This window comes from Saimiri boliviensis, chromosome 1 (assembly GCF_048565385.1).
Source record: "Saimiri boliviensis isolate mSaiBol1 chromosome 1, mSaiBol1.pri, whole genome shotgun sequence".
In the NCBI taxonomy this organism is placed as follows: Eukaryota; Metazoa; Chordata; class Mammalia; order Primates; family Cebidae; genus Saimiri; species Saimiri boliviensis.
Window position 1 is genome coordinate 33,208,616 of NC_133449.1, and position 11,440 is coordinate 33,220,055.

Below are 11,440 nucleotides of genomic sequence, written 5' to 3' on the forward strand. Positions count from 1 at the left end.
TAAAGGTTCATGTAATCTCAGTCAATATGAAACTTTTCTTGTAGAAAGATACAGTCTGTGGAAGTCATTATCTTTTCAGGTAGGAAAGTAACGTTCTAATGGGGTCTGAACTCTAGACTAATAACTTTCTCTTGTTTTTTTTTAGAGTTTTCTTGAAGTACAACTAAGGACAGAGGTCACCACTAGTCACTAACATCACTGATTCACATGATTATGGAGATGGTCTATCTGATGCTGAAAATGTCTCTAGTTTTTTGACAACGGCTAAACAACCATGGGATCAAGTGGCCTTGGGAAAGCAGCAACGTTAGATGAACTGCTGCGCACGTGCATTGAGTTGTTTGGTATGATCCTTTTCTCCTTTCACCTCTTTCGGGTATCTCGATGCTCTGGCTTTCCTCTATTAGAGGCAAGTTGCTTGTGGAACAGAGTTCAGTCTCTGTTACCTTGGTATTTAAGGCCTTTTGCATTGACCCCAGTCTGCCTCTCCAGTTTCACTGCCCTTCGCATTTCTCTTCCTTTACTGCCCACAGCTCATACTGCAGTCCAACTGTGCACTTAATGTTTCTGGAACATTCCCTGCACCTTTCTACCACCATGCATTGGTCATATTCCTTTCATTGAAATTCTGCGTCAGGGCCGTCTCAGATGTTCATAATACCACTCCTAGTCTCCTTGATCAGGAATGCTGCTTGCCTCTTCCCTAATCCCACATCCCGTTGTAATTCCTGACAGCACACGGCATATGCCTCTGTGATTGTTTCTTGTTCTTTTGTCTCAGATGAATGTGAGTAGCACAGTTTACTGCATTCTACATTCATACACATCGTATCTACTACTAGATTATAGACTTTACAGCTGTATGCTCCTTGTGGTGTTGTTTTCATTTCCACCTAAAAATTCTGATTATCCCTTGCTGTGTTGTTGTTTTCATATCCACCTCTGATTTCTGGATTATCCCTTGCACAAAGAAAGTCAACTCACACGAGGAGTAGTTATTTATTTGAATTGATTACTATAGAAACCAGAGTTAAACCAGAGCAAGGTTGCCAGGTAAAATACAGGATGGCCAGTTACACTTGAATTTCTGACAAACATTTTTAGTGTAAGTGTGACCTAAATAATGCCTGGGACATACTTACACTGAAGAAATTAATCATTGTTTCTCTTAAATTCAAATTTAACTAGGTGTCCTGTATTTTTATTTATTAAATCTGTCAACTGTAGACCAGAGGAAGGGTAAGACCCACCTACCTTTACTTGCAAGAAAATACTAGCCGAAATAGGAAGTCAAAGATCATTGTTCTACGAACAATTTTTGACCCTAATCCTTCTCTGTCGATGTTAGAAAAAGTAGAGAATAGCACTGTTATCTCTTCACTTCTTGTTCTATTTTTTTAACAGATGACAATGGAGAGCTGAATAACAGTTATTTGCCAAGAATAGTTCTACTGATGCACCGATGGTATTTATCTTCCACTGAATTGGCAGAAAAACTTCTCTGCATATATCTTTTCAACTACTGTGTAATTTTTACAATCATAAATCAAGCTTTGTATTTAGATAGAATGTCTATCCAAAGCCAGTAAATTAAGATGAATAAATAGTCTTCGGTTATCCAGCTGTTTTGTGAATATATGTAGATGTCTAGATGAAACATAGCTGGATGATAGACCAGATAGTTGACTCTCCATCTGGATGTTTTGGCTGTACTTGAAGATAATCACTAAGATGTAAAATGAAGCAGGAACTGTAGGCTGGATGTTTCTAACTTGTCTCAAACATTTCTGTTGTTAGAGCAATGAGAGAATATTTAACAATCATTCGAGACCAAATTTATTTCTTCTGGGATAACAAAATGGTGGGCATAGAGGATGCAGCTTAATCATGTGGAAATACAGCCCAAATAAGATGCTCTTGCTTGGGAACAAACATCAATTTAGTTTTCACATCTCCCCTTGCTGCCAAGACACAATGAACATTCTAGCAGGTTTATTATGATTTGTTGACTGACACTAATTTTAGATTTTCTTCTGAAATACAAACAAAAACATGAATCCCATGGTTAAAAATGCCATTCCATAATGAGGGCTTTTAGCAGCCTACTACTTCTGTACATTCTGCAGTCCTGAAAAGTGATTGAAAGCTGATGACTGAAAATGCAGTCTCCCATTTGTAAAAGGTTCTATTCCCTGTGAGCCAATGCTTATTATATAATCTCTAATGCTGGTTCCTGCAGTCTTTGCCTTCTTCAAGCCCATGAGGCCCTGGAGATGAGTGATAACCCCTACAGGGGAGAGGGAGGCCTTAAAGGGAGAGATGCCATAGAGTGTTATTAGGGCCTGCCAAGGCTTCTGGAGCTAGTAGGGTGTCCACTTGTTCAGTTCAAGCTTCCTCCACTTTCTACTTCTTCTCTTCATCCTCCTCACAATCTCAGAGCAGAAAGGGATGTTAGAGAGTCTATAAGGTCTGTGAAAGTGAACAAGATCCTAGCCCGCAGTGGTCCAAGGGTTATATGAGTCCACTGTTGAAGTGTAGAACATAGGTAAGGATGGAGGGCATTGACTCAATCTGGCCATACTCCTGACAATCTAGACATTGTCCAAAGAATGTACCATCAACAGTGTTCTCACCCTTAGCGTGGCCACCAATTCATGAGACACAATAAAAAGGGATGTTTAGGCATAGTAATGTTTAATGTGGGAAAGGTGAAGACTACCTATGAATTGACATTTCTTTAAACTTTCCTCCCTTTGGATTCCTTGCTCACGCTGTATCCAGTGCCTGGCATATACACAAGCTCAATATAGATCTGTTAAAAGGAGTATGAATAAATACACTTGCAAGTAAATAACACAACTTGAGTACTAATATACCTGAAAATAACATTTTCAAATATTAAAGAAGAAGTTAGAGTACCCATACTGTTACACATAGCATAACCATAGGGATACGTTTTGAGAAATTCATCATTAGATGATTTCATACTTTTACAAACATCATAGAGTGTGCTTACAGAAACCTAGAAGCTGTAGCCTACTATATACTGAGGCTGTATGATACAGCCTATTAATCCTGGGCCACAAACCTGTATAGCATGGTGCTGTGCTGAATTCTATAGGCAACTGTAACACAATTGTGAGTATTTGTGCATCTAAACATAGAAAAGGTGCAGTAAAAATACAGTATAAAAGATAAAAAGTGGTACACCTGTATAGGGCATTAATCATCAATGGAGCTTGTAAGACTGGAAGCTGCTCTGGGCGAGTCAGTAAGCGGTGAGTGAATGTGAAGGCCTGGGACATTATTGTACAATATTGTAGACTTTATAGACACTATACACTTAGGCTACACCAAATTATAAAAAATACCTGTCTGTCCTCAATAATAAATTAACCTTAGCTTACTGTAACTTTTATACTTTATAAACCTTTGAAAACTTTTTTTTTTCTTTTCTTTTTTTTTTTTTTTTTTTTTGAGACGGAGTTTCGCTCTTGTTACCCAGGCTGGAGTGCAATGGCGCGATCTCGGCTCACCGCAACCTCTGCCTCCTGGGCTCAGGCAATTCTCCTGCCTCAGCCTCCTGAGTAGCTGGGATTACAGGCGCGTGCCACCACGCCCAGCTAGTTTTTTGTATTTTTAGTAGAGACGGGGCTTCACTATGTTGACCAGGATGGTCTCGATCTCTCGACCTCGTGATCCACCCGCCTCGGCCTCCCAAAGTGCTGGGATTACAGGCTTGAGCCACCGCGCCCGGCTGAAAACTTTTTAACCCTTTTGTAATAACACCTTAAAACACAAACATATTGTACTGCTGTACAAAAATATTTCTTTCTTTATATCTTTATTCTACAACCTTTTTCTATTTAAATTTTTTACAACTTTTTAAACTTAAAAGCAAAGATACAAACACATGCATTAGCCTAGGTTTCGGTTCATACAGGCCCAGGATCGTCAATATCACTGTCTTCCACCTCCATCTCTTGTTCCACTGGAAAGTCTTCAGGGGTAGTAACATGCATGGAGCTGTCATCTCCTAGGATAACAATGCCTTCTTCTGGAATAGCTCCTGAAGAACCTGCCTGAAGTTGTTTTACAGTTAACTTTTTAATTTTTTTACAGAAGTAAAAGGAGTACTCTAAAATTACAAGAAAAATAGTATAGTAAGTATATAAACTAATAAGTCATTTATTCTCATTATCAAGTATTATATACTGTACATAACTATATACACTAGACTTTTATATGACTCACAGAACAGTAGGTTTACACCATCATTACCACAAACACATGAGTAATACATTGGGTTACAACCTTACGCTGGCTACCATGTCACTAGGCAACAGGAGTTTTTCAATTCACTGTCATATGTGCAGTCCTTCATTGAAGAAATGTCATTATGTGGTGCATAACTGTATAAGGCATTCATTCTAAATACAAAATCTTTTTGGTTAAAGTAGCATTTATCTGTACTGTCAATTTTAATTATGTATAGTTGCCAATCTATTTGTAATTACAGCTGGCAGTTACTGATTAATAAGTGTGGAGAAAAGCAAAACTAATTCAGGTTTCAATTGCTCAGTGTTGAAGTCATCAGAGGCCACTTCTCTTCGTATTTGAGTGTCCATATAACCCAAATGTCCCTAGGATGGTCCTCTTATTAGAAATTTGTATAAATTGAGGACACAGCTACAGGTATGTGCAAAGGAAAAAAGGTGCAAGGATTTTTTCTTTAACTGGTTTACGTATCGAAATGCCACTGGAGAAGGCTGCAACGAATTTCGATTAAAGATCTGCTACTTCATGAGGTAAATATATTTACAAATTTAATGTCTTATAGCTTCTGGTTCTGGCACAGTTGTAGTTTCTAGTTCTAGAATTGTTGATAATTTCCTTTTCCCCAAGCTGCAGACCTAGTTTGACAGAAGCATCTACTCTGATACCCCTCCCACCAACTTTGTTAAAATTGGTCCTCCTCTGTTGGTTGGTGTGGGGGGAACTTTATCTTCTGGACTAGAGATCAAGTAATAGTAAATGTGATTAGGGAATGAAACTAGCTCTTAGAAAGGGTGGATTTATTTTCTTCTACTCCCTCACCACACACATTCCCACCTACTCATTGTTAATTGAAGGAAAGGTTTCCTCTCAACCGAAAGACGGGCTATGAATGGGAATGGTTTTAGACTGAAGAAGAGCAGAGAGAGGCTCCATGTGATGGATGGAGATTTGGAGACAGGAGATGGCTAATTTGAAGTATGGTCCTGGATGGTCCCAGGTTTGGTGTTAAATGTAGTCTGTAAAATGGTACAATCGTTTCCATAGATATCTAACTTGAAATCTTCCAGCTGCCAAAAATATTTGATGCCTTTCAGGTACTGGATTCTGAAGTTTCCTGCAGAGTTTAATTTGGATCTTGGTTTGGTTCGCATGACTGAGGAATTCCGGGAAGTAGCTAGTCAACTAGGATACGAAAAACACGTCAGCCTCATCGACATATCCAGCATGTAAGATGGCACCAACGTCTTTCATACTTGATGAGTCCACTGCTATAGGGGAGGAAGTAGTGATCACCCAACTTGTCCTTAGTCCATCCCATTCCTGAATCCAGGTTTGCTTCTGTGAGCAAAGCCTTGCTGCAGTGAGCTCAAGCCATATTGGACACAACTCATCTCTCCAAGCTGCAGTTTCTTTATTTACAAAATGTGGACAGTACCTTTCTCATAGGATTACCACGAGCATCCGATAAGTACACAAGATAGTGCATGAAAGCATTTGGCACACAATAGATGCTCAGTATTAGTTACTGAGTCTGAATCTAGTTGATGTCTCTTATGCCTTCACTACGCAAAGTGTGGTCTACAGACCAGCAGCATTGGTGTCACCTGGGAGCTCATTAGGAATGTAGCCTCTAAGCCCCACCTTAAACCTGAATTGGAATTTGCACTTTAAAGATGCCCAAGTGATTCACATGCAAGCTCTTGAGAAGCTCTGTACCATGGTGCTGCTGAGGTTGGCCTCAGAACAACAACCTTATGGTGGTTGACCATAGATGTGAGGAGCTGGTTAGCTTAGTTATTAGGTAACTGGTACAATTAGGCCACTTTCATATCAACTAAGGAACTTTGCACAGGGAAAACTATTTGATGATCCTAAATATGGTTATCCATCTTGCAAATGTATGTTCTTGTGTGTTAGGTATTCATATTCTACTATGTTTTCCACTGTTGATTACTATTGAATACTTCTTCAATAGTAATCAATAGTGAACAATCCAGGAATTATAAGGGATGTTTGGTGAAAATACATATTATTTAGGATCATTCCTAATGAATCAGAACCTCTGGCAGTGAGGTCCAGGCCTCGGTCTTTATAACGAGCTTTTCAGATAATTCATGTTATACTGAAGTGTGAGAACCACAGCTTCTACTGGTTTCCATGTGCCTTAAATCATCAACTATATCCTGATAAACTCCCAAATTTATATATACTAGCCCTGACCTTTCCTTTATGATCCAGACCTTGCTGGTCACAAAGAGACTAAATAAGAGATTCTGGATGGATCAGTGCAAAACTTACTCTGTCTGGAAAAACAACTCCAAATTTATGTTCTGTTGGCACTTGGTCAGTGGTTTTCTCTTCAAATATGAAAGATGGCATGTATTTTGCACAAGTCCCTGGAAGCAAGCCAGGAGTTACAGAGTCAGTAGGTTAATAACTTCCATTGAGTGAAATGGGCTTTCAGCACATTGACCGGACTCACTCTTCTTTTTAGTCCTTCCTATGACTGGATGAGAAGAGTCACACAGAGGAAAAAAGTATCCAAGAAGGGAAAAGCCTGTCTGCTGTTTGACCATCTGGAGCCCATTGAATTGGCTGAGCACCTCACTTTTCTGGAGCATAAATCTTTTAGAAGGATCTCAGTAAGAAACTTGACATTTATTCTTCCAAGGATAACAACCACCATGCCAACTTTCCCAAGAGCTGCATTTTCATACTCTGAAGTGTTGGCAGCTTCTATCACTGTGCTCTGCTGGAAAAGTGCCCTTAATTCACAGGAACAATCCCTTTTAACCAAAGATAAATATTATCCTGTCTTTATTTTATGGCTCAGGAGCTATATTTCTGTCGCTATTTTCAATGTCTCCTTTCATAGGATTAAAGCGTGATTTTTCTAAATACTCAGTGGAGATTTAACCATTCAAGGTTGATTTAGCTCCATTGACTTCTCCCAAATGAACATGTTTTGCTAGGCCCTTCGTTTTTGGGAAAAAATATTTAGTTAGGTTCAGATGTGTATAAATGGCTATGGGTGTAGGTTGAAAATAGGAATTGTCGACTTTAAGGAGAATCTCAACATCAGGTTGTTTCTTTCCCAGAGATAGAGATCCTGAATTAAACTTTTCTTTCCTACTCATCTTGATGGAGCCTCAGTCTTTCCCTAACTCCCCCTTTTCTTTCTCTGGTCTGTGATTTCTTAGCCTCCTGCTCTCTATCCTCCTGTTATGATAACATTTTCCACACTGGTTCACAATCAGCCAGCCACTTTGCTTTGCCTCGCCAAGCTCTGGGAAAGTCACTCCTCTTTTTCCAAGGTGTCAGAGAATGAATTACATTATTGCTTGCAAAGAAGGCCGTCTTGGTTCGAAGCATGAATTTCTGAAAGGCTGATTCTTTGACTAAGTAATCCTACTTGGAGAGGATCTTAACAATTCCCCGCAGGCAGGCCATGGAAGGGAGTCCACTGCACTGTTTATATGATAGAAAGCTTATATGTATTTCTTGACATCCATGCGAATATTCTGAAAATGTGTTTGTCTTGCAGTCTTCAACTGAATTTTTTCCCTGTCTTCTTTTTCTTGAAACAACTTTACAACTGATGCTAATTTGAAATAATTACATTTATGTTCACATCCTTGTCTTTATTGTATGCCGTTGTATCTTTAACTTGCCTGATTAGAATCACCAGCAATGTTTTAAAATTGGAAATTCTTAAGTTTTTCTTTTGGAGACAGTGATTGTTCATACCTAGGGTGTTCCCAGGAACTAGCATTTTACTGAGTGCCGCAGGTGGATCTTATCAACCAGTAAATTTTGACCTCATTGGAATAAAACTTTGAATCTTGCCCCTTTCTCCTCTAACTGACACTGTGATGGACAGTAATGGGTGTCTGTAGGATGAGAAGTGGGGTTTGAAAAGCAGCAAAATAATATTTTAAAAGCACATGTATATTCAAACTTGTAGGATACCATTTTAAATGTGAAATAAATTGTTCTGTTATGAAACAATATCTCACCTCTTCTATGCAATATTCTAATTTTTGGTTTTACAAAGGCTCCATTAATTCAGAATCTCTGAATCTTCCTTTCCTAGTTCACTGACTACCAAAGCTATGTCATCCATGGCTGTCTGGAGAATAATCCAACTTTGGAAAGATCTATTGCTTTATTTAATGGAATCTCTAAGTGGGTCCAGTTGATGGTTCTTAGCAAGCCAACCCCCCAGCAAAGGGCAGAAGTTATCACAAAGTTTATCAATGTTGCAAAGGTATGTCTGGTAATCAGACTGGGGTTCTTGAGTTCTAGATGTTCATTTACTCTACTGATAAAAGTCATTGAGGAAATGTGGTGATCATAATACAAGGGCATCGGACTCGCCGATGTCTAATGAACAAATCATATTTCTGCCATGCAAGAAGATTTGCTTTCAAAAAGTAATGCTTAGAAGCATTCAATGTAGCTATTTTTCTGTGAAATAATAGATATATTTCTCTGATTCTATTTGTGCATCCTTCTAAATTAATGTAATTTTTTTCCTTAGGTCCTTGTTATTAAAATTGTGCATGCATTTACTTGTAATTCAGAAAGTTTAGAATAATTCAGAAATCCTTAAAAAGCATTGATGCATTTTAATTGCAGAAGCTCCTTCAGCTCAAAAATTTTAACACCCTGATGGCAGTGGTGGGAGGCCTCAGTCACAGTTCCATTTCACGCCTCAAAGAGACCCATTCTCATCTCTCTTCAGAAGTTACAAAGGTACAGTAGATTTGATTCTAATCAAAAATAAAAAATGCATTTGTAAATTGGTCAAGTTTAGCATATGCCTAACAAATGTCACTCAGAGTGGGAAAGTTTTCCTTTTAAACCAATGGTAGGTTATACATGGGGACAAAGCAGAAAGAGTAGCCACACCAGCTAAGTCCACCTGGAAAAACAGGTTGGAGGTGGTGGTAAGTGTCCCAGGAAGAATGCTTTGACATACCATTAACATGTTGTAGTGGTAAATATTCAACAGATATCTATTTGGTCCTTGCTATATGACAGGCACTGTGATACACAAGGTAAATAAGAAATAGGCCGGGCATGGTGGCTCACGCCTGTAATCCCAGCACTTTGGGAGGCTGAGGCAGGTGGATCACCTGAGGTTGGGAGTTCAAGACCAGCCTGACCAACATGGAGAAACACCATCTCTACTAAAAATACAAAATTAGCCGGGCATGGTAGCACATACCTGTAATCCCAGCTACTTGGGAGGCTGAGGCAGGAAAATCGCTTGAACCCAGGAGGTGGAGGTTGCAGTGAGCTGAGATCTTGCCATTGCACTCCAGCCTGGGCAACAAGAGCAAAATTCTGTCTCAAAAAAAAAAAAAAAAAAGGCAGAAATAGTTCCTACCCTACCTCCTGAAATAAAGTCATCGAATGACTACTCTATTCATGACATTGTGTTGGACACATCAGAAGATAGAAAGAAGGGGAAGACATAGGCCTTGTATAGAAATCCTCAGATTTACAGCTGAATTGTCATGAAAAAGTATATATTAGATATTAAAAAGAGTGATCATTTTACAAACTGAGCTTTTCTACTATATTTATTTTCATGGCGTGATAGTTGTGTTTCCTCTTGAGCAAAAACAAAGATTTTATAAGGATGAATCTTTATGAAAGGATTCTCACGTAAGAGTACACTTTGCTATTTCAATCAGGACATGTCTAGCTATGAGTTTAAAAGAAAAAGAAAAACTCTGTTCTACAGTAATTAAACAACAAGGAAATGTATTGCCTGTCAGGAGTGGTGGCTCACACCTGTAATCTCAGCACTTTGGGAGGTGGAGGTGGGAGGATTGCTTGAGGCCAGGAGTTCGACACCAGCCTAAATAACATAGCTAGATCCTGTCTCTACAGAAAAAAATTAGCCTGGTGCGGTAGTGTGTGCCTATAGTCCAGCTATTTGGGAGGCTGAGGTGGAATGTTTGGTTGAGCCCAGAAGTTTGAGGCTGTGGTGAGCCATGCTCATACCACTGCACTCCACCCTGTGAGACATACCTGGAAGTCCAGAGAAGGAGCTAGCATGATCTGTTCAGAGCTCTGACTCAGGTGCTCTGCCTGCCTCTGAGTATCAGGGAGTTTTGTTTGTTTGTTTGTTTGTTTGTCTGTCTGTTTTTTTCATCAAACTGGTTTCTCTCCTAATTGGGCTGTCTGTAGCAACCAAAAAATTATGTTCCCTTGTTCATAATTTGAAATAATGAAAGTTGAAGATAGGGAAGACTTCTCGCTTCAACTCCACACATAAAATTAAAGACCTCTTGAGCCATCTCAGGTCTTAGGTCCATCCCTGGACCAATAACGGTTGCCAGAGGAATACAATGTACTGATTGGCTTAACCCTGAGTTCCTGAACCAATCACAAACTAGAGGGATGCAATTACACTGATGATAAATCAGAACTCAGTCTTGGTCCTGGAAATGGAAACAGCTCTGTCTGAGTCACATGGGCTGCTTTGGGAGATAGTAAACTAATCAAAATTGGGATCTACTAAAAAGGTCTAGTTGCTGTGAAGCATCCATTGATAACTTGTCCACATAAACAAGAGGAGGTAAGCCACAGAAGTACCATTGTTTAACCTCATACTCTTACTCATTCCAAGTAGAATGGGACTTATTATGTAATAAGTACTTCATTTTCTTTTAGCTTTGTACCTAATCTCAAGTAAAAAGCAAAACCAAATTTTAAATGTTGTGGAGAATAAGAATCTGATAGAAGCTTATAGAGGCTTGGAGAACTACCAGTGTATCGTTTTAAATTATTCATGGGAACTTCTCTGCCTAACAGAGAAAGAAACTGAGGCCCAAAAAAACTGAAGCGGCTTGCTCAAGTCACTCTTCTGGTTAGGCAGAATACAAAATCACAGCTGTCTCACACCGCGTTGCAACTTTCTCTACCCTATGCTGTCCCAGATTGACCTCAAGTAATATCTGGAATGCAACTTTCTTGGAACAACTAAAAAATTTTTAATACTCAACATGCTTCAATTTGTGGACAGTAACATTTTCATAAATTCCAAAACATCTAACTGTACATGATGCCATTTAATATCACAACATCCCAGTAGGTAGGCAGATGTGTAGGCTGTTTCCGTTTTATAACAAAATGGAACAGGCTGTTC

The 11,440-nt window shown here is 39.1% G+C and overlaps 1 protein-coding gene across 6 annotated transcripts in view; it reads left to right on the top strand.

The window, feature by feature from the left end:
- Positions 1–11,440, top strand: part of RASGRP3 (RAS guanyl releasing protein 3) — a 133,332-nt gene that overhangs the window by 87,051 nt on the left and 34,841 nt on the right. For all 6 annotated transcript variants that reach the window (XM_039462919.2, XM_074395795.1, XM_039462917.2 and 3 more), the window contains exons 3-9: positions 146–344; positions 1,405–1,507; positions 4,746–4,808; positions 5,373–5,504; positions 6,773–6,920; positions 8,372–8,545; positions 8,917–9,033. In XM_039462919.2, coding sequence (XP_039318853.1) covers positions 275–344; positions 1,405–1,507; positions 4,746–4,808; positions 5,373–5,504; positions 6,773–6,920; positions 8,372–8,545; positions 8,917–9,033 — 807 coding nt within the window. In that variant the 5' untranslated portion in view covers positions 146–274. The remainder of the gene's footprint in view (positions 1–145; positions 345–1,404; positions 1,508–4,745; positions 4,809–5,372; positions 5,505–6,772; positions 6,921–8,371; positions 8,546–8,916; positions 9,034–11,440) is intronic.